General features: G+C 39.3%; 1 protein-coding gene across 1 annotated transcript in view; it reads left to right on the top strand.

Annotated features, from left to right (window-relative positions):
- The window catches only part of ankfy1 (ankyrin repeat and FYVE domain containing 1), a 36,898-nt gene that overhangs the window by 9,277 nt on the left and 3,979 nt on the right, over positions 1-23,642 (top strand). The window contains exons 5-21 of the mRNA XM_036580440.1: positions 600-723; positions 5,385-5,534; positions 7,370-7,535; positions 9,152-9,356; positions 9,706-9,774; positions 9,892-10,091; positions 10,557-10,654; positions 10,985-11,192; positions 11,624-11,722; positions 13,101-13,254; positions 14,115-14,283; positions 16,404-16,522; positions 17,037-17,193; positions 19,395-19,595; positions 19,796-19,972; positions 22,269-22,416; positions 23,157-23,247. Of these exons, the coding sequence (XP_036436333.1) occupies positions 600-723; positions 5,385-5,534; positions 7,370-7,535; positions 9,152-9,356; positions 9,706-9,774; positions 9,892-10,091; positions 10,557-10,654; positions 10,985-11,192; positions 11,624-11,722; positions 13,101-13,254; positions 14,115-14,283; positions 16,404-16,522; positions 17,037-17,193; positions 19,395-19,595; positions 19,796-19,972; positions 22,269-22,416; positions 23,157-23,247 (2,535 nt within the window). The remainder of the gene's footprint in view (positions 1-599; positions 724-5,384; positions 5,535-7,369; positions 7,536-9,151; positions 9,357-9,705; positions 9,775-9,891; positions 10,092-10,556; positions 10,655-10,984; positions 11,193-11,623; positions 11,723-13,100; positions 13,255-14,114; positions 14,284-16,403; positions 16,523-17,036; positions 17,194-19,394; positions 19,596-19,795; positions 19,973-22,268; positions 22,417-23,156; positions 23,248-23,642) is intronic.

The raw sequence follows: 23,642 nt of genomic DNA, 5'->3' as shown, positions 1-23,642 counted from the left end.
TCAGTAAAACATAATTTGACCTAGAATGTTCAAACTTTTGCATATGACTGTATATAGGCTGTATCACAGTTGTTGTTGCTGCACATTCCATATTTTTTGTTCAGTATTTTCTGTACAGTACTTCTGTCAAATACAAACACACAACACAATTGCAGTGGGAAAATAGTTTTTTTTAGTGATATTATTATGCTCTGTTGATTTTTGTTATTTTTTTCTGCCCCGTGGTTAATCCAGTATCTGTTCATTAACTGTTTTTCATACTCAAATATTAATGAAAATGCACATCCCTAATGGAAATATGGGCAGTGTCTCAGCTAAAGCTTTGCCAGAGTGAGCACCAACTGCTGTAGTGTGGTAGCAGTTAGTGCATCTGTGGACAACCTTCAGCACACAGAGGCCAGTGTGGATATAGTGTTTTAATAACTCAGATGTAATAAACAGTCCCTTAAGCTTACAGTCAAATGCTGTTTTTTGGTGAATATAAGAACTTATTTCTAAACAGAAAAGAAAGTCTCTTTTCTTATATTACTTTGTTTTAAAGATGACCATCACAGACATTTGTCTGAGCTTTTAAGAGCTTGTTTTCTTTACGTTTGTAGGTGTGAGAAAGGAGTGATGTCCTCAGTGAACGTGAGGAATTGTATCAGATTTTACCAGACGGCCGAGGAGCTGGACGCCACCACGCTGATGAATTACTGTGGTGAGATCATCGCCAGCCACTGGGTGAGTCAGGCTGCTGTGAGTCATTAACACCGGCTCTTTAGCCTCCAGTCATCATTAGCATTCTTCATGGGAAGATTGCTGCTTGTCTCTGGCTGCCTATCTGATGCATCAGTGTCATGCACTACATTTACAGGACCAAAAGAACGCTGGGTTTGGGGACAGCAGTTTTGGATTGGCAGAGATAATTGTGATGCTTTAATTTTGTGCATTTTATATTTATAGTTGGATGTCTACAGATTTCTTTGTTTGTAGGCTGTGCATCTAGCTTACCTCTAGGCTATAACTGAAATGGTTCCACGTAGTGATGAACTTATATTGCGACTTTTTTGAGAGACAAACATTGTTTTAATAATGACAGCGTACAAGGCCTGCTACTATTTTGAATAACAGAGATCTGTGTGGCTGTAGGGCAGCTTACTCCCAGGCTGCCATGTTACCCTCTGGGGGCTACTAGTGAACCCTAGGCTGCACAATGAAGAACACTGTGGTACATGTTTACGTCTTTTCTCGGCAAAGCCTGTACAGATGATTTATTTTAGAAATCCTGGTGCAAGCAAGGGTTTGGTGAAAATCACGGTTACACAATTTTCCACTTACCCCAGGTGTGGTTGATCAGCCAAGACATGTTTGGTGTCCAAATTTTGCTTTTTTGGCTTAGTGCAGGAGATAGAAGGCTAATGTTGCTAACAAACACAGCAAGTCAACAATCACCCACATCTCATTAGTCTTGTAAGTACATTTCCAAAACGTCTGCTGCTGCTCAAACCGCATTCAAGTTTTTATTAAGGTCATTTAGACTTCTTGATGTGGGTGAGGACACTGTATGACTTGCTGTGAACTATAAAAGTGAACAGAACTCCACTGTGTGAGTGAATGCAGCTAACACCCATTTTAGACAGCAGTTGTTATGCTAGATTAGGGCTCCTCTTTGCACGCAGACACACACACACACACACACACACACACACACACACGTCACAAACTTTTTTTCATAAAACTGTTAATCTCAAAAACGTGTTTATAAAAAGAAACAACAGAGATCGTGAACATAATCTAGAGTCTATATGTCTGTGTGAGCGTGAAGGGGAGTTTCGATTCTGTACAGCGCCTTGTTTAAAATGGCTGCTCACTGCGTTTGTCTACATGGTGAAGTTTTGTTCATTTTTATAGCTTGCAGCAGTGGTGAACCATGATTATTCAAGCTGGGCCTTTAGCTCGAGCCATATATGTCAAGACTCTGTCAAAACATGAGAAAAAAACACTGTTATGATGATAATAATTACTGCTAGTGCTTCTAGAGGACTAGTTAGTTTGTTAGTGTTAAGCCAGCGACGGTTCACACGAACATTTTTCAGCCAATCAAGGGTAAACACAGACATTTGAAGCTTCAAAAAGACATTTCATGCTTGTAACAGATATATTAGCATGTTTTGCCTTGTAGCAGTTTCACAGCTTTTTCAGCTGTGAGCTCTGGTGAAGAGCTGCAGCCACTGGTTTCCATTTCTAACAACCCTTTGATTAGGCTGCCACTTGTATACATGGTCAGTGACATATCTAGGTCTTCTTGAAGGCTTAGAGTGGCTTAGAGTTTTCTCTCAAAATTTTTCCTGGCCTACTGGAAATCAAAACGTGATTGGTTGATTCCTCTGTCACTTCATAATTATGCTGATAGCTAAGGAAATATAGGAAAACCTCGACTTTGATGGCCTTGTGAAGATGAAACAAGGCCATCAAAGTCGAGGTTTTCCTCTACCTTACCAATTCCTGATTGGCTAGTTTTCCACTTCTTGGCATTTCAAGAATTTAATGCTTTTGTTTCCATCCAGAACTTTACAATGAAACAAGAGTAATACTTGCAGAGTTTAAATACAAGACTGATTATAATGACTAAAAATGAACTTAAAATTATAGACACACATTTTTCAGTTCCCATAATCGTTAGAATCACTAAAAGGCCCTGAGGGTTCTCCTCTGGCTCAGAGTGAATCATACAATGTATTAAACAACATGGACAAGTCTGTGCAAATTTAATGAAGTCTTGGATGCAGTTTGAGCACATTGAGAGAAGTTTTGAAGCTGTATTAAAGGAAAAGATTTGAAGGACTATTGACTTCTAGTGTTTGTTAGAGTGTTAGCCTAAACTAAAGCGAAGTTTGGATGCCTGGGGTAAGTGGGAAATTGTGTAAATTCGATTTTTTTTCACCCATCTATTCCTTTAACACAGTGTAACTCACCATGTCACACAAGATTTACAAAGGAATGTCCGGTTTATGCGGTATATCATATTACAAAGGACTTACAAGGTAAGGCTGTGTTCACATTATCAGGTTGTTTTTTTGCCCTAATGTGACTCAGATCTGATGTTTTCAGGGTTGTGCGGACACGCTAGTCTGATCTTTTCAAATCCAACCTGAGCCACTTTCATATGTGGTCCTAGATCAGATGAGTGTCCCATTCGTAGTCGTGTGAACTTAATGAGAATGTTCAGGTCGGAATTTGGTCAGAAGTCCTTTTTTTTTCCACTGCGCTTGCGCCTTCATTTAGCATTACCATGGCAGCAGCGCCGGACAGAAGTTAAACCCTGTAAACGGTGAAAAAGGCTGCGTGCATGTGGGTTGTTACAGGACTCCGGTTTGTTCACATTAATGACATGATTTGAGTCACTTACCTAAACGAGTGTGAACCATTATGTCAGAGAGATCGGATCTGAGCAACAAATCTGATTTGAGACTTGTAATGTGAACGTAGCCCAAGTCATACCGTATCACCCAGGATTTACACAGATTCTTTGCATTTATACACAGTAAATGATGAAACCCTAGATTTGCACATTATTTACTCAAAAAAATAAAAACAAAAAAAAACAGGATCGTTTACTTTGTAAATCGATGGACAACCCAGGATTTGCGAAGTAAATCATACCATATTACCTGAGATTTACACAGTATGATTTACCCTGTAAAGCTTGGTAAATACAGTATATATTCTTCTGTTTACTGGCTAGATTTTATCATGAATGGTGTAACATGATCATCATGGTGGGAAATCATTATACTTTACCTTTCTGGAAGATGTTCAAAATGCATGCCTTTAATTTCTTCCATTAGTCAGGACTCTCTAGGTTATCACACCCACTGTCATTGTCTTTTGCCCAACCAAACCCAGATATGTTTGTGTGTGGCAGAGCTCTATTCTGTTTTACCTTGTCAGTGGCCCTCAGTACCTCTCCCTCCCGCTGCCCCTCTGGCAGCAGGATGCAGGCTCCAATGCAGAGCTGTCCTTGATGTTAAGGGCCTCTTTTATGATTCCTCCCTTCCCCCCATAAATCCCTAAGGGACAAGCTTGCTGATCCTCAAGGTGATATTTGAGACCTGGACGAAGTCGTTATCTACGCCTGCTGGTGTTGCAGATGCACGCACAGTGGGAGCGTCTCTTTCTCTGCAGCAGCTCTCACTTGGTTGGTCTAGACTTCAATCAGTCAGACATTGGGATTTGGAAAACTGTATGCTGTTTGGCATGATGATAGTATCATACAGAGATTTTGCCAGTCATTATCATGATGTCGGCTTTACGAGGCTGATATTTCAAAATGTGAAAATGAGTCTGAACATGATGTTTTCAGACTTTAGACATTTGCAGTGAGTATGTCATGATCTATTTAAACCCAAGGCATTAATTGAGTAATATGTAAATATGTACAAAATCATAATTTTCTATTGGGAGTTGGCTGTCCAAAACCCTAACCCCTAAATTTCAATTTGTCAAAATAAAAGTTTGTTTGAACTTTTCTTTTTTATTAATGATCTTTTTTATCTCTTTTCAAGTAAAGGTCAAATATTAAGATTTAGCCTAAGTTTAATAAAAAAAAATGTATATAAAAATACTGTCACACTTTTTTGTGTCACTACTGAAACACACTTTCAGTTTATAGGTGGAGCCTTATTTTAGCCACATCCCTATCCTTGCATTTTAGAGCAGGAAGTGAAACTACATTCCCATCCCACATGACCACATGGTGAGGAGTTAGTTCCCCTTGTTTTGAAGTAAATGGGCCCCAAAGTCTGAACATCAGTGTGTAACATTAATAATTGTCACTTACAAAACACACATTTTCTGCAATTAAGTAAACTTTTTGTGTTTTAGTGAAAAATCCAAAAGTTTTTTTATTTTTTGTGTGTAAAACTATTCAAAGGTTGTGTTAGTCATGTACTGGCTAGTGTTTTAAGCTTGCTAGAATCATCAGTACTGAAACATTTGGTAAAGATTCTTAAATGTTATTATTTTGTTTGTGTCAAAATTGAATGTTAATAAATGTAAATGTTAATGAATATTAATAAAATAAACAAAATCGTGGTGTAGGGTCACTCAAAGCGAAAGGATTTTAGTCTAAATTCCAAGTCAGTTAAAAGTCTGAAATGTGGTTTGAACTTGAGTCGTCCTTGGATGATTAAAGGCATTGACATTTCTAATAAACACACATCATTTTGGTAAAAATAATGCAAGCCAGTCCGTAACCACATCGCATCAAGTATTCACCAGGGTGTTTACACTGCAAGGCACGTCATAGTAACAATATGTAGGAATACAACTAGAATATGATATTTTGTCACTAATGTTATGTAGATTCAGTATCAGTTCTAACTGTCTTGGCTCTGTCACAGGACGACCTGAGGAAAGAGGACTTCAGCACTATGAGTGCCCAGCTGCTGTACAAGATGATCAAGTCCAAGACAGAGTTTCCCCTTCACAAGGCCATCAAAGTCGAAAGGGAGGATGTGGTTTTCCTCTACCTTATAGAGATGGATGCACAGGTACACAATCTGCAAACAGGGAGAAACTAAACAAACCAGTGTTTGTATATTTATGCATTTATGTCATGTTTGTGTGCCGTTTGCACAGTGTATGGCCTGTTTTCATAAATGCGACCGTGAAAAGTCTTAATTTCTTTTAAATTATATTTTACAAATTGAAAATCAAACACATTAAATAATACATAGATGCATACATCAAACTAACATTACATGCTTGTGAGCAGCAAAATGGGTACTCCAATGGGTTAATGAATGACTGATGGGGAAGACAAAGTGAGATAAGTAACCAGAAACAACTGAGGTTCAACAGTATAGATGAATGTAGTCTCACTATTTGGCAAGCAACAGGTCACTGTTGCCCTTTAGTTTGTTATACCTGCTTAATTATGATTTATTATTGTTATTAATAACCAGTAATAAACTCATTTTAAACTATTCATAAACCTTTTTAAGTGGTAATCTTATTGTAAAGTGGCACACTGAAATGCATAACACTCTTGGTCCAAAATTGAAAGAGTGAGTTGGTTTGTTTGTTTTGTTTTTCTATTTTTTCTATTTTTGTATGCTTTTAAATAAACATAAAAGTACAGGTGATTAAGGTGATAAAGAAAATACACTTTTATTATTGATAAAATCTGCTTACAAAAGAAGAAAACTGAGTTGCTGTTACATAAGTTGTAGGCTGTGTCATAATTCCAAGTGGTATCAAACCTGTAGTGCAGAAGTTCTTGTGTGTTGTGCCCTTGTGTCATACTTAGTATGTACAGCAATTTCAAATAGCTTGTCTGATGTCCCTGAAAGAAACCTCAGAATAGTTTCCACAGTTGATCTGCTGCTGCTCAGGTTCCCTTGGTCTGAATCATAACAGAAAATAATATATATTGTTGAAGCTTAGTTCTGGTTTGCTTAGCGTTCACACTAACACGTTTAACATCAAACCAAAAGATGTAAACAAACTGTTCTGTCTGAGCTCATTGTATTTATTTCTGTCTTGTTTTATCTGTCTTGTGGTATTAAAGTACACAAGACTCCGTGCGTTACTATATTTTTGCATGATGCAAAGCAGGGTGAAGTCTCTAACACAGCCTTGAGTGGAGCTACTGCTTTTACAAAATGGAGAAACCTTGACACCTTAATGCATAAAATAATTTGTGTGTAGTCAAACACGTATATCGCGTATCTTGTAATGACTTCAAATGTGCCTCAACTTCATTTTAAATTCAAACTATTTGTTCTATAATTACCGATTCAGTGCTTATGAAGCGATGATAAATCACAGATGTGTCAAAACAGCATCAGAAAGTCTTTTTCGCGTACCGGGGTTCATTCTGCCTTTGGTGTGTTTGGATGTCTTTGGTCTGTCTAGTGTTCATACTTCAAACGAACCACACCAGACCAACCTGCTCAGGGGGTCTGGGTATTTGGTGCACACCAGAGTTTGGATGGCAGCGTGCTCACTTCCTCTAACAAACCGCACTAACTGAGCAATCGCACCAGGGTCTTTTTTAATGAAACCAAGCCTGCCAAGTCTGAACACTCTCTTAAATTACTTACCTTTTAAGTGTTAAATTTAACTTGAGGGTGCAGGCAGACACTTGTACGGATATTAAACATATACATAAATGTGGAAATGTCTTCGCTGTTTGTTTTTTCTGAAGTCATATCAGTAAATCTTTTGATCTGTTCTGTTAAGGATCATTAGTTCAACGTACTGAACCTGATCCATTGCCTCCAAATTTGATGTTCTCTAGAAAAATGCAGTAATCAAATCTAAACCCGCTGCTGGTCATCTTGAATCTAAAGGGTGTAAAACTCCTCCTCTTTTGCTATCTCAGTTGCCAGGGAAGCTGAATGAGTTGGACAATAATGGAGACCTGGCTCTGGATCTGGCCTTATCGAGGAAGCTGGAGAGTATCGCCACCACACTGGTCAACAACAAAGCAGATGTGGACATGGTGGATCAGAGTGGCTGGAGCCTCCTGCACAAAGCCATCCAGAGAGGTAGGGGAGCTATCGTCTTGCAGAAACATCATTCTGCTGAGAGTTTTCAAGCTGTGAGTTTTGCAGAGTCATTTGCTGAGTGTGATTTTAACCCAAGAAAGCAGAACAAAGTAGTTAGCCTAATTAGGTTTGTAAAGTTTTTTCTTAAAGCATGGAGTACCAGTCCTCAGAAAGCACAGGTTCATTAAAGGGGAATTACACTGATTTTACACAATTTCTACATAATTAAATCAATATGATGTAGACAAAATCTTTCAGAGTGGTTTGAGAAATGCTCCAAGTCAGAATTGTTTACAGCAGTGGTGATAGTAACCAGACATCTGAATAGTTTAATGCTTCTAGCATTAAAACAACCTCACACAAAGTTATTGCTTACATATTTACCAATATGTTGCCTGATGCCTGAGACATTTTTATGATAGTTTTGCAAAGATTTTGACTTGAATTATATCATAAGTCATTACAGGAAAGTCTGTTTACTCTGTGGACATATTGGCCACACCAATGGGCAGTTATTGCCATCCATACAAGATCAGTCTCCTCTCTCTTTGAATGTAGGGAGACCAAAATACTCAAAAATGAAGGTCAGACGACCATTTCAGAAGCATATTTGAAACCACTAGTAAAATCTGCCAAAAACCCATAATAGTTTGTGGTATTTGGCTCAATAATGCACAGAAACGTTTTTTCAGGTTGTTTTTGGCTACTGTGTTTGTACAGATCTTCACAGTGAGGGGGTGCTTTCCCCGTTTGTGGCATAACCAGTAAGCTGATTGGCTCTTTTTTATTCAAGAGCCTTTATTAAGGCCTTTCCCCGTAAACCAGGGGTGCACAACTCTGGTCATGGAGGGCCGGTGTCCAGCACAGTTTGGTGATTTGCCTGCTCAAACCCACCTGATTACACTCATCTGTTAATTGCCAGGCTTAGGTGGGTGTGTATAATGTGTGTCCAGGTTTAGTGAGGAATTAGGGAAAGCTCCGAACTGTGCTGTACAACAGCCCTCCAAGACCGGAGTTGTGCATCCCTGCCCTAAACAGATGTAATGTTGAGTGTTACAAGCTTTCCCATTCATATTTCAATCAGTGACCGGCCTCCCCCTATATGACGTCTCCGATTGTATGCTTTTAATTTTTATTTATGTTGGAGAGATACATATATGGTGTTGTAAAATAGTAAATAGTGGCAAAATAGTACTCAAAAGAAAACAAAGAAAACTATTTTCAGCCTATAAAAATGGAAAACACATATAGTTTGATTGTTTTAGATAGCAAATAAAGTGCTTTCCAGGAGCACAACTGTAAACAAATCTGAGTCGTTAAGTTTCTCTGCAAGTGAACCGTTTCACATTAAACCACTCTCAGCCATTGAATTATGCAGAAATGTTCCCCTTTAACTTTAATAATTGAAATGTAAAAACCATCTGATACAGTCACATATTTGGAAAATATCACGATATTGAATTTTATCCATTCTGTCCAGCACCAGACATTTAACAGAGTCATGTCCTCGTTTCTTTCAAATCTGGAATATGATCTTCATGATCTTGCTGCGTACATCCTATTCATGTAAACGTGCTCCAGTCATTTCTCACCTGTGTCTGTGCGTGTGTCTACAGGAGATGAATTTGCCTCCACCTTCCTGATCCGGCATTCGGCCCAGGTGAATGCAGCCACAGTGGGGGCGGTGGAGACCCCCCTGCATCTCGTCTGCTCTTTCAGCCCAAAAAAACACAGCGCAGAGGTGATGAGCGGCATGGCCCACATTGCCGAGGCCCTCCTCAAAACTGGCGCCAACCCCAACATGCAAAACAGCAGAGGACGGTGGGTAATTAGTAATTAGTGGGTTAGTAATTAGTGTTTTGGGATTAGCTGGTTGTGGCTTGCCCAAAGATTTGTCCTTTTGTAGCTACTGTTGCACACCTTAATGCTTACTGTTGTGAGGTAGGGCAAGCTTTACAGAATGTTGGCCCAGTTGTTGCAGTTATTGCACTGTACAGTTAAATGGTTTTACACAATTTGTATAGATGCCTAAAGACTTTTGCACAGTATTGTATTTTGACAGAAAAGTCACATGCTGCAGTTTCTTATTAGATTTTTAATGCCTCGTTTTGTCAGTGAATATGTAAAGTAAAATGAAACAAATGATCATTTCATTATTTTGACCTTTCAGAACACCTTTACATGAGGCAGTGCTGTCAGGAAACGACCCTGTGTTCAACCAGCTTCTGCAGTGCAAACAGTAAGCAATGAAATTCTTTTACTAGAGGTCCAAAACCAGATCTTGCATTCATACTTTTTCACAAAAACAAATTTTACTGTTCCTTATCTGTTAATTGTGTAATCCTTTTTTGTTTAGGTTGGACCTGGAGCTTAAAGACCACGAAGGCAGCACAGCTCTGTGGTTAGCCCTGCAGTACATTACCGTGGCTGCCGACCCTTCTGTTAACCCATTTGAGGATGACGCACCCATAGTTAACGGCACCTCGTTCGATGAGAACAGCTTTGCAGCCCGACTCATACAGAGAGGAAGCAATCCCGATGCTCCAGATGCCTCAGGTATCCTACAAAATCTTATATACATACAGAACTCAGAAGCTGCCCCCTGCATTCTAGAGGTCAGCATCTAGTACCATTATTGCAGTACAGCCACTTGAAGATTATCACTAATAGAGACCAGAGATGCTACACTTGCATAATCTAAGCTTTGAATGTCTCCCCACTTTTAGCTGCTGCACTTAGTGCTGCAGTGTTTTACAGCCAAGGCTACTCTTTTGGATCCCTGTACCTGAAAGCCTAGTCATGTGATGTTTAATACTCTGCAAAAGATTGCCAGGCAGCTGAGAATAGTGGCATAGTGCCAGGTAGAAGGCAGCTAAAGAAATTCGAATGACTGTCAAATGATTTTAGAAAAGAAGAAAAAAAAAGTATGTGTGTATATGTATGTATGTGTGTATGTATGTATGTATGTATATGTATATATATATTACATTTATAAAAATCAGTGGCTGGTCTTTTCTTTAGGAAACTGTCTTATGCAGAGAGCAGCCCTTGCTGGCAGTGAGGCAGCCGCCATCTTCCTGGCCACCCACGGGGCTAAGGTCAATCACACCAATAAATGGGTAGGTGTATCCAAGGAAAATACATGGTCATTCCACTGTGACTAATGACAGAACAGTCTGGTCTAAAATCGTTCTAAACAATTGTCTTAAAGGTGGTGTCTTTAGGACAGTGTTGTCCATAAGAAATAATTATTGTACTCAAAAGATTTTATGTTTAAACCGTTTTTAAATGTGGCACAGCTGGCAAATTGTGTCAAAAAAAAAACAGTATATTGTGATAAGTATTGTGTGTCGTGAAAATGTCTTAAAGGATTGTGATATTTCTGCCATATTGCCAACACCTGTATCATCTACTCCTTTCTCCTTCACTTCATATGTGTCATATTGAAGGGTGAGACTCCTCTCCACACAGCCTGCCGCTGTGGCCTGGCCGGTCTGACGGCAGAGCTTCTCCAGCAGGGAGCCAACCCTAATCTGCAGACCCAGAGTGCCCTCCCTGACAGTGACCGGAGCCAAGGAGTGTCCTTGCAGAGTCCTCTCCACATGGCCATTGTCCACAACCACCCGGACGTGGTGTCTGTTATACTAGAACAGAAAGGTAGGCCTTATGGGATGGAGCGAATGAGATGAGGAAGGGCAAAAAGTGAATCTACCAATATTGTCATTGCAGTGTTTTGACTAATGATGATAATTTTGCCAAGATATTTTTACAGTTTTAATTTACTGTGTCACTCATTGCCACCGTGTGGCCAAATTATAAAATTGCATTTTTTAAGGAGACAAATTAGACCCATAGACTACAGATTATGAGTGTTTCTTCAATAAAAGCTTCAATGGAAGTGCTATTATCTACCGGGATGTACCAGGAAAAAAGACCTAATAGCAATTTTGAAAGATGGTTGTTGCTCAATCCTTAAGTGAAAGTTTGGTGGACCTGAATCTTGGTTGTAATAGAAGTTAGAAGTTGTGAATTACTATCCTAGAATTGGTATATTGCTAGTAAGTCTGTTGTTATTTTGTCTCCTACAGCAAATGCTCTTCATGCCACAAACAACCTACAGATCATCCCTGACTTCAGCCTTAAAGACTCCCTGGACCAGACTGTGCTTGGACTTGCCCTCTGGACAGGTACTACTGAAACAGGCTCACTGACTTCATCTAAGTTTAAAGCACCAGGGTGCCTAAGTCCATGTTTTCTGTCTAATTGCATTAATCTTGATCTTGTGAGTACACAACATACATGTACAAAGTATGATTTATGAATAACGTTCCAGTGTCCAGTAAATGACCATTTCACCAAAATTCTCGCATTTTGATGTAGATTAGGTGGTCCAAATCTTGAGTAATACTTGTGTAAGCATTACCCTCACCAATTGCAAGGCTGATGTGGTCTGTCCTGCCCACATAGCTTTAACAAAACCATGCATTTACAGAGAAGCTTATAGAGCGAAAGATAACAACCAAGCGAAAGCTAACCTAGAAGGCATAACAGAGCGCTGTTTGTATCTGTCTGTCTGAATGCTTATCTGCCTGCCTGTCGTCTGTTGTCCAGCCAGCCATTTTATCATTCCATTTGTGTACATTCCAGCAGTAACGTCAATAAGAACCTTACCTTCTTTAAGACATTGCCACAAAAAAAGCTAAATTTTTTTTAATGAGTCATGGACACAGCAGAGGCGTCTACAACACAACCTGCATGTGTAATGTCTGTTACACTTATTTCTTCTCGCTCATGCTGTTGTGTCTGCTTCAGTGCTGTTGCAAGCTGGGAGTGTTAGACAGAAGGATGTCAAGCAAGCATGCTCATTAGAATATTAGTGCCATGCCCAGACTCAGATGAAATATTCAACAGCTTTTAAACAGTGTTTTATTATATTTCTGTGTTTTTTTAATTTAACCCTTTCCGTATGGTTAATATAACAGTCACCTTTACTATCATACAAACACATTTGATATTTTACTCTGTGCTCTCTCGTCTGAGTCCTGTGTGGTATATGCAGTATTTGTGAAAGATTTTTGACAGGGTTACCAGTACCAGTAATAATTCAGCAACAATCTTTCGGCAAAACTTGATCAACAGCTAATGATGCACATATTTTCTGGTTATAATCAATATTTTATGTGTTAACAATGGCTTTATTCCACAGAGCTCTAATTAGATGCTACACAGATTGCCTCAGAAAAAGGCAGTTTTATTTCAGAGCAAAAGATTACAAAGTGGCTTGTCCTTGTGCAAAATAGTAATTTTATACAACAGTGCCATAATCAATACAAAAACATGACACACTCAGAAGCCTAGTTTTGATCATCAACAATGGTTTTCATGACAGATGGCAAACAAAAACCCCTCAGATGAGACCTGGGGAACATTAGCGATATAGTTGTTAATACACTGAACATTTTGTGATTTTTCTGTACTGCATTGAATTCATTACATGCAGCATGGTGTATTTGATTAGGTTGTAAAGCATTCAGATAATGTGATAACTGTCATATGTGTTGTTAGGAATGCACACCATCGCCGCCCAGCTCCTGGGATCAGGTGCAGCCATTAATGACACCATGTCGGATGGTCAGACTCTCTTGCACATGGCAATCAAACGACAGGACAGCAAGAGTGCCCTCTTCCTGCTGGAGCACCAGGCAGACATCAACGTCAGGTATGGTTCTCACAGGCGAGGTGGTAAAAAAGTGGAACTTTTTTTTAACCACATGGGACCGCAGTTTGGGAACATGGAATGCTTATTTGGTCCGTTTTTAAGATTGTGTGTAAATAAACTCATAAACTAATGTTTCTCCGTACATACTAGAAGACCTCTGGGGATCTTTCTCTTGTCTCCCCAGGTTTAGGCTGCCCCACACATTCTTCAAAAGAAAGAAAACAAAATGAGTGAAAACTGCTGTATTTCAGAAAGAAGTCGAACTCTTTTCATTGCTTTGAGAATGATGTACAGTACTACTGGTACTTGTTTACCTCACACAAAGCAAATAAAAGCACACAGGCAAATAAAATGGTATATTTAGAGTACAGAAAGTGATGATCAGCATAAACCAGCTTAAAGGCGTAGTTTAGTGAAGATTCAAATTTGCCTTTTGCCCCAGATGTAGTCGACTGACTGTTTGTAATTTAAATTTTGCTTCTTTAGTTTAGAACTAGAGCTGTGAGGCTAATATTGCTCAAAAATCCCAAAGTCTGTAAAAATACATCACCAAAACTTCTCTCAGCTTGCATCTAGGTTTTCATTAAGGTCACACAGACTTGCGTGGTTCAGCATACAGTGTGACCCACTGTGAGCTATACAATTTACTCCTTCAGGTAGTGATTTAAGACAGCACCAGGGCTGGTTTTCACAAAGCAGGACTGATCTTGGATCAGATTCTTCTGTATTTATGGTAGTCGGCACAAAACCTTACTCTAGATCAGCACTTCTACTCCTGAGATTTGTGTATACAGACCCTGTTGTCTCATGTGGTTGCCCACTGTGGCTTGAATAATTTGAAGACTTTGTTTCCCTCTTAGGACGCAGGAGGGCCAGACAGCCTTGCAGCTAGCCATCAGTAACCAGCTCCCCCTGGTGGTTGATGCCATCTGTACACGAGGAGCGGACATGTCGGTGGTGGACGAGAAGGGGGATCCTCCCCTGTGGTTGGCTTTAGAGAACGGCTTGGAGGACATCGCCTCAACATTGGTAAGGAGATGATGACATGAATGTGAAGATGGTCATTCAGCTGCATTGAGTTTGGAATGTTTGAATTGATTGTATTCAGTGATATTCAATAAAGCATGCACTCACTCACTTGGCTAAAATCAAATTCTCAGGCTGTTTTCAACAATATCTTTTCAATTTTGAAAAAGATTGAAATGTCATTGTAGACTTAATTAAAGGGGAAAAAAGAGAAAATTTCATTTGGGAGATGGGATTTTATCACAGGTAACCGCTTCACACTGTGCCTAATAACACCCTTACCTGTGATAAAATCACTGTAGCACCAGGCTTTTCATGGCTTATTACTTTATTCTTTCTGTTAATTAGAAGTCTTTAGCAGCAGTCTGTCCAGTCACAGCGTTGCATATGTACAGGGCTGTAACTAGAATCAAAAAATTCAAAATTGTCTCCTTTAGGTTTTTATAAAATTTTTTTATTTTTATTTTTATTTTTTTATTTTTTTTACCAAATCATTCCTCCTTTTTCACCCATCCATAATTATGTACCTTTTCCATTCATTTATTCTTTTCCCATCCCTCCAGTCTTCCTTAAACTGCCATTAATGTTCCAATTCCAGTTAACATGTTTCATTTTATTCAGTTCATTTAATTAATTTAACTCTTTATTTGCCCATTTATTTTCAGCTGAAAATGCATACTGAAACCTGTATGTACTAAATCAGTTGATAGTTTTTTGAATGATGAGATTAGTAGAATGATTTTGTTTCATTTACCTTTCTCATAATCTCAGTTTCAGTGCTCATCTCGTTTGCTCTCTTCCTTCTCTGTCCTCTCAGATTACGAAAAAGCATATATTAAAAAACTTTATAAAAGTCTGTCTCTACCAAATCCCAGCTAATAGGAAGGAAGCTACTCAAACAGTTTACTGGACATAATACAGGCAAAAGTACCTGCTGATTTCTGAATTACCTTACATGACATTGTGCCATCAATATGCTATTTAACAGTGAACTTTCCCATGCTGGTTGTAGTATGTTATGAGTAGGTAACACAATGCTACTTTTAACTACTAGTAATTTCTCACCCAGTCGGTAGTATAGCAACTACAGAGCTTGTAGCCTAAACTGAGCAGTTACTGGATCTAGACTAAAGCATGCTGATTTACCTAGCAACGTTAGAAGTGGTCCAGATAAAAAAAAATGAGTTATAGGGCTTTTCATTTTACATTTTACATTACATTTTTCATAATCTGCTAAAAACCCTTGTGAACTCTCACATTTCATGGTAGCTACATGTTGTGTTAGCCTATAGTATGTGTGCTGCATACCTGTAACGTTACATCTCAAGAAGTCCAAGTTGCTTTGGGCAGCATTAGCGTTGCGTCTCGTTCAGAGGTAAACATAGCCTTTAGTCTATGGCCAAACCATGGATGTTTTGAGGTCATCTGAGGACCAGTCACTGCTGGGTCGTCTTGCCTCTGTTTCCACACTGAATCCTATAAACGCTTCAGAAACATCTGAGGACCTCTGTGTCCTCACACTAGTTACGAACATGACGGGTGCTGATAACAAATTGAAGGCTTGAGACAGTAGCGATGGTTGCTAAGCAGTGATTGGAGGCCTGACAGTATAAGGCAGAGTTTGGCTTACAGCGTAATGATTCGAGTAGCCATGAAACAGTGACAGCACTTACAGAAAACAAATGTCACAATTTTAAAAATCTAAAAATGTCACAATCTGATCAATATGGGTAGGCCCTGGCTTAAATAGGCCTACCCATGGCTACACCCCTGAGTATACTACCGCATTATCAGAATGGTGCGGTTTCCGCATTCAATCTCATGCATGTAGACACGTGAAAAAACCCTTTTGTAACTATCAATGTCCGGACCTCGGTTTCCTCATAGCTAATTATGGGCATGCATACAAGAGCTAGCTAACTGAACAACTATTTGTTGATTAATTCGCATAAAAAAAGATTGAATATGAAAATAATGATTCCCACACCTAACATTTAGATATTGATTGTATTTTTAAAAGAATTGAGTCATTCCAAAATAATCAAACTTAACTGAATAATTATGGAGTTTTAGCTCTCATGTTTCATTGAACCGTATACTGAAGATTTTTATTTGTCTGATAGGTCAGGCACGGCTGTGATGCGACCTGCTGGAGCACGGGACCCGGAGGCTGCCAGCAGACGCTGCTCCACAGAGCCATCGATGAGAACAACGAGGTGTCTGCCTGCTTCCTCATACGCAGGTCAGCACCCAACTCATATGCATGTTTAATGTCTCGGATAGTGATGTATGCTTATCTTGCACCAGTGACTGAACCTGCACCTAAAGTTTGAAACAATTTTCATGATTGTTACATCAATGACAATAAGCTGAGCTGAGTGCTGAGTGTGTATAGGTGGGGATTAAATTTCAGTTGCGGCAGTGAAGGAACACAAACCCATCAGAGAAGGAGGATTCTGTTTATTTTTCTCCATGGCACCATGGAGGGTTTGTTTATGTGGTGCTAAGCTTGGAGTTAAGATGAAACCCTATACAGGGAAGCACTTAGCTTAATACACATGGGCTTTTCCTTTGTGACAGATGGAGAACACATAGACTAAAGTCCAGTTGAGCTTAAAGTTACTCTTTTACATGAATAATAATAATCATTACTTTGAATATTTCTTTAAAGTAAGTTAAGAATGAGCTCATTAGGTGTCATCACCTTATAGCTTACTGTTCCTCTATACATGTGCATCTGTCTGTTTCTCTCTCAGTGGTTGTGACGTGAACAGCCCAAGAAGGCCTGGTCCTAACGGTGAAGGAGATGAGGAAGCAAGGGATGGCCAGAGCCCCCTTCACCTGGCCTCCTGCTGGGGGCTGGAGGATGTGGTGCAGTGCCTTCTGGAGTTTGGAGCCAACGTCAATGCTCAGGTAAGAAAGCTCCACCAAACCTATCACTCATTTCCCATGAGTGCTGGCTGGGAAGTTTTATAAAAGCAATAATTATAGATAAAGAAAATAATCAGATCATATGTAGTTGTTGGTAGTACTGTTTCAAAACTGTATTACATTGTATGCATGTATATAGATAAAACCAGAGAGTAGGAATTAGTTTATATTGCTAGTTTAATATCTGCATTTTCAAACAAACAGTATTCGAATCACCATTGAGAAAAATAATTTGCATTCTTATGAAGTAAAAGACAAAAACACAGAAGGTTGAACGTTTGTTTAACCCCTATACTGGAGGCCTGGTGTTCAATGCAGTTGGGGAATTGCCCTGTTCAAAAAACAGTGTACCAAACAAATTAACAAATGAGTTGACTTAAGTGTGTTTGAAATCACCAAACTGTGCTGGACACTGGTCCTCCAGGACAGGATTTGAAGACCCCTGGTTTGTTATATGCAGCTAGCATAAGACGTAATCTGTACCTGTTTGGTAGGATTATTTAGTGATATGTGTTTTGTTTTTTTTGAGGCATATGTGAAAAAAGAAGTAATGGTTGAGTGAAAAATCACATATACAGAATTTTCCCCTCACCCCAATCGGCCAAGACGTGTTTGGTGTCCATATGTTGCTGCTTTAGTTTAGCACTGGAGCTGTGAGGGTAACATTGCTTACAAACGCTAGAAGTTAACATTCACCCAAATCTTTTCCTTAAATACACTATATTGCCAAAAGTATTCACTCACCCATCCAAATCATTGAATTCAGGTGTTCCAATCACTTCCATGGCCACAGGTGTATAAAATCAAGCACCTAGGCATGCAAACTGCTTCTACAAACATTTGTAAAAGAATGGGTCGCTCTCAGTGAGCTACAGACCTCCAAACTTAATGTGGCCTTCAGATTAGCTCAGGAACAGCATAGAGAGCTTCATAGAATGGGTTTCCATGGCCGAGCAGCTGCATCCAAGCCTTACACCACCAAGCGCAATGCAAAGCGTTGAATGCAGTGGTGTAAAGCGCCGCCACTAGACTCTAAAGCAGTGGAGACTGGAGTTCTTTGGAGTGATGAATCACGCTTCTCCATCTGGCAATCCGATGGACAAGTCTGGGTTTGGCGGTTGCCAGGAGAACGGTGCTTGTCTGACTGCATTGTGCCAACTGTAAAGTTTGATGGAGGGGGGATTATGGTGTGGGGTTGTTTTTCAGGAGTTAGGCTCGGCCCCTTAGTTCCAGTGAAAGGAACTCTTAATGCTTCAGCATATCAACAAGATTTTGGACAATGTCATGCTCCCAACTTTGTGGGATCAGTTTGGGGATGGCCTCGTCCTGTTCCAGCAAGGTCCATAAAGACATGGATGAGCGAGTTTGGTGTGGAAGAACTTGACTGGACTGCACAGAGTCTTGACCTCAACCCGATAGAACACCTTTGGGATGAATTTGAGTGGAGACTGCGAGCCAGGCCTTCTTGTCCAACATCAGTGTCTGACCTCACAAATGCGCTTCTGGAAGAATGGTCAAAAATTCCCATAAACCTGCTCCTAAATCTTGTGGAAAGCCTTCCCAGAAGAGTTGAAGCTGTTATAGCTGCAAAGTGTGAGCCGACATCATATTAAACCCTATGGAGTAAGAATGGGATGTCACTCAAGTTCATATGTGTGTGAAGGCAGACGAGCGAATACTTTTGGCAGTATAGTGTACACCCCCAAAACGCATCCAGGTCTTCATAAATGTTAGGCAGACAAAATTTAAGATTACCAGTTACTTCTGAAAAGAACCAAAGGAAATCGAGAATGTAATCTGTAGCGTCCGTATGTCATGTGACGTGTGCACGTGAATGGGATTTTGGCAGAGCGCCTGTGTCTAAAATGGCTGTTTGCTACTTGCCTGCTACACTGAGAGGTTTTATATTATGTTTTGGGGATGTATTTATGGAAAAGACATAGTGCTCTAGTGCTAAAGAAGCTCAGTTTTGCCACCAAAATGTCTTGACTGATCAACTACATCATGGGTTAGTGGAAAACAACTTTTAATTTGACTTTGACTTTACTTTGACATTGTGTTTGAAATATTTCTGTACGTAGTCCATAGCTTATCCGTATGTTCATATAACCAACTATATCCATAATAGTTTGATCCTTAATATTCTTGACCGCCCCCCCACCCCGCACTGCTGCTCACTGCAGGATTCTGAGGGACGGGCCCCAATCCATGTGGCCATCAGTAACCAGCACAGCGTCATCATCCAGCTGCTCATCTCCCATCCAGACATTCGTCTCAACCTGAGAGACAGGCAGGGCATGACCCCGTTCGCGTGCGCCATGACACACAAGAACAACAAAGCAGCAGAGGCCATCCTCAAGAGAGAGCCTGGAGCAGCCGAGCAGGTGGGATAGATGGATGTGTGTGTGTGACTGTGCTGTGGAACATTTATGGCAGGGCAAGTGTGCACAGTGTTGACAGATATTGGTCACTTACAAACATGAATGTAAACCGGCAAGGCAAAACGACCGATCTGAGCCAAATGTATCCCAGCCTTTTCTATTCTATACACCTGATTATCCTCCTTTTTTGTTTCTCTTTTCAGGTGGACAACAAAGGACGGAACTTCCTGCATGTTGCTGTGCAGAATTCAGATATTGAGAGTGTGCTTTTCCTGATCAGCGTGCAGGCCAACGTCAACTCTAGGGTGCAGGATGCCGCCAAGCTAACCCCACTTCACCTCGCTGTGCAGGCCGGTTCTGAGATCATCGTCCGCAACCTGGTAAGATTTGTCCAGTGGGTTACCACTTACTAAACTCACTGCTTAACTGTCAACCAACTACAGTCTATTCAGTTGTAGACTTACTTAGATTTATAGTTAAGTTCAGGTTGACTGAATTAAAGGAATAGCGTGGCTGAAATTGAAATACACAATTTTTCCCTTACCCCAAATGTAGTCAGTCAGCCAAGGCATATGGTGTGACAAAATATGCCCCTCAACCAATTTCTTCTATTTTTGCTAATCTGTCAAATGTTTCTGATCATCCAGATATTTAATACAAGACACAAAATGCTGCTTTTAATGATAATTTCATTTATTGAAGATAAAGATTTATTCAAAACCTATATCACCTATATGTGAAAAAGCAGTTGCCCCCTAAACATAGTAATTGGTTGTGCCACCCTTGGCAGTAGCACCTGCAATCAAATGTTTGCAATAACTTGCAATGAGTCTTTTACATCACTGTGGAGGAATTTTGGCCCACTCTTCTTTGCAGCATTGCTTTAATTTGGCTACATTGAAGGGTTTTTGAGCATGAAAGTCTTGCTGCAGCGTCTCAATGGGATTCAAGTCAGGACTCATGTTTCATTTTAGCCATTCAGAGGTGGACTTGCTTGTGTGTTTTGGATCATGGTCCTGTTGTGTAACCCAACTACTGAGTTCTTTTGTGACCTCCTGGATGAGTCCTCGCTCTTGGTGAAATTTTGGTAGGCCGGCAACTCCTAGGGTTCACTACTATTCCAGGTTTTCTTAATTTGTGGATAATATCTCTGACTGTGATTGCCAGAGCCATAGCAATGGCTTTGTAACCATTTTCAGACTGGTAGGTTTCAGTGAATTTGTTTTGCATCTGTATTTGAATCTCTTTAGAATGTGGCATCATGTGCTGCTTTTTGAGACCTTCTAGCTGCTTCACATTGCCAGACAGGTTCTGTTTAAGTGATATTTAGATTCAACAGTTCTGGCAGTAATCATGCTTCGGTGTGGCAAGTGAAATTGAACCCAATGGTCAATTGAATTTGGTTAACTGGTTCATTTAGTAAGGGGGCAGTTACTTTTTCACATAGGGCCAAGTAGGGCTGAACAGCATTTTTCCTCCAGTAAATGGAATATTTATATTATTTAAAGTAGTTTGATGATTTGAAACATTCAAATGTGAAAAAAATGCAAAAATAGAAGAAATCAGGTAGGGGCAAATACTTTTTTGCAGCACTGTATGTAGTGTCTGAAGTTTGCTTTATTATTTTTGCACTAGAGGCTAGTGTAGCTAACAAGCATTGGTACAAAAGCCTGTTATTGATAAAAGTGGACAAATGAAAAGACAATTCAGATTTCTAAATGGCTGATACTACTAATTTTAGCTATGTAAGATAATGTCAAAATGTCAAAAACCACATAATTCTGTTTCGGATTGCTTAATTTTGAAGTAAATATATAAAATAATCTCTTCCATCCATAACATTATCATAAAATTCCATTTTATAGCTGAAAAAATTACATTTTATAGCTAAAAACAACACTAGCAGCAATCTCAAAGCCTGAATTTCATTTACACCTGTTCATTCAGTAGTTTAGCTTCGCCAATTCACACTGAAGTTATAAGAAGTGCTTTAAGCTTGGACTGCTTTTTGAATGAGACACAATACAGGGTGGTCAGTCAGAACAGCTCATTTACAAGCATAGTAACAAAAACTGCTTGTTGTATTCTAAAGAGTAGAGAGATTATGGCCATATGAAAATGAACTACATGAAGTACATATGAACTACATAGGAAGTGCATAAAATCACATAAAGTGGACCCCAGTGGACCTCAAGGTAAAACAAACACAAGAAATATATAGAATATGGGCCATTTAAGCAACAGCATGCCATAAAGTTTTAAAGATAATTATAGTTTGAAGATGATATAATCTCTCACCTTTCTCGATTGTAAAGGCCTCCTATAGGTCAGTTTGTTTGATTTATAATCAGTGTTGCCATGTGCCCGGTGTCTGGTTCATTGTTATATGGGTCTGGCAGCTTAGTTACTACAGTTTTAAATCATGTCTACATCAACTAATGTGATTTAGAGTGGAAGCAGGATAGCAGCTAGTCTAAAATGACAATGTAGTGCAGGTGATAGACTTTTAAGAATGTATCTTAAATCAGATTTTCATCACGTAACTTTGTAACACTGTCTGCATTTTCATGTCTTTGTGTCGGTTTACTTCCTCTGCATACATTTTGGTCAGTTAGCCTTTGAATTACTGCTGTGTTCATGGTTGCTCACATCTTGTGTTTGTGTTTTGATGTTTAGCTTCTAGCAGGTGCTAAAGTGAACGAACTGACAAAACATCGTCAGACGGCTCTTCACCTGGCAGCGCAGCAGGACCTGGCCACTATATGCTCTGTGCTGCTTGAAAACGGCGTTGATTTTGCTGCTGTTGATGAAAATGGCAACAATGGTACGACTCTAAGAAATGCAAAAAATGAACTGGGATTGTTGTTAAGTACCAAAATATTACATCATCACATATTTGTGATTTAGCCACAACTTACTGGCATTTTTGAGTAATACTGTGGACAAGTATTTGAACATAAAAAAAGGAGTAATTAATTGCTCTGATTATACATGAACACTCTGACATGTGGATGCTTTAACAGGTTTCTTGCAGATCCTTAAAAAGTTTTATGAAGTCTTAAAATAGAGCTTAGAAATGAAATACAATATATGAAAATGTTTCCTTTATTACAATTATAGGTATTAAATTCTTAGATAATTCCTAAAATGGGTTTAAAAGAGTCACTGTGTATATTAAACTAATTCAGAATATTTTGCCCACTAGCCATAGCCAACAGTGGTCCTGTGTTCATGAACTGACCATTGTTTGAGTAGAATAAACATTAATTCATGCTATATTGCAGTTTGTGTGTGGTGTTGTCAGCTGGAAATTGTATTATTTCCTTTTCTTGTGGTCTTCAAAAGGTATTAAAAAGCATTGAAATTATGTTACAATATAAACCTTTGTTTATCAAGCCAAATGTTAGGTAGCCACCAGTAGTGAGCAGTTGCCTGCTTGATTGGTCAAATGCCACTGTATGTGAGTTGCATTCTTTTAGGAAAAAGACAGAGGGACACAGATTTACACAGTTTATCACTATTATGATTCAGCTTATTTGTGTAATGTCTTCGTTCTTGTTTCAGCTCTACATCTGGCTGTGATGCAGGGTCGTCTGAATAACGTGAGAGCTCTTCTTACCGAATCAAACATTGATGCCGAGGCCTACAATCTCAGGTACAAGACGTTCCACACCCATCAACCACACAGCTACTCTCCTGTCTGTTGAAATTCTCTTTTTTGTGTACAGTCTTTACTGTGAAACTCATACATAGGGCTGGGCAATATGATATTTTATTGTGAGAATAACATACTAATACACTTTTCTGAATATATTGTGGAAATTGTCAGCAATTAAAGAAGACTGACGAACTGACACGTTGAATAAAATGCATTGTACATAGTTATTCATAGTCATTTTTGTGCTATTACTGGTCTGTTCCAACTTATCAGACCTCTAAATATTGTAAAAGCCTAAATATCCTGATACTTATAGTGTGGCGTGAAAATGTCTGTAAGTATTATGATGTTATATTTTTGTCATTTCGCTCAGCCCTACTCATATGTGCTTA

Source organism: Colossoma macropomum, unplaced genomic scaffold (assembly GCF_904425465.1).
Source record: "Colossoma macropomum unplaced genomic scaffold, Colossoma_macropomum, whole genome shotgun sequence".
NCBI lineage: Eukaryota > Metazoa > Chordata > Actinopteri > Characiformes > Serrasalmidae > Colossoma > Colossoma macropomum.
The sequence above is the reverse complement of the archived record's forward strand: the minus strand, read 5'-3'. Positions and strand labels throughout refer to the sequence as shown.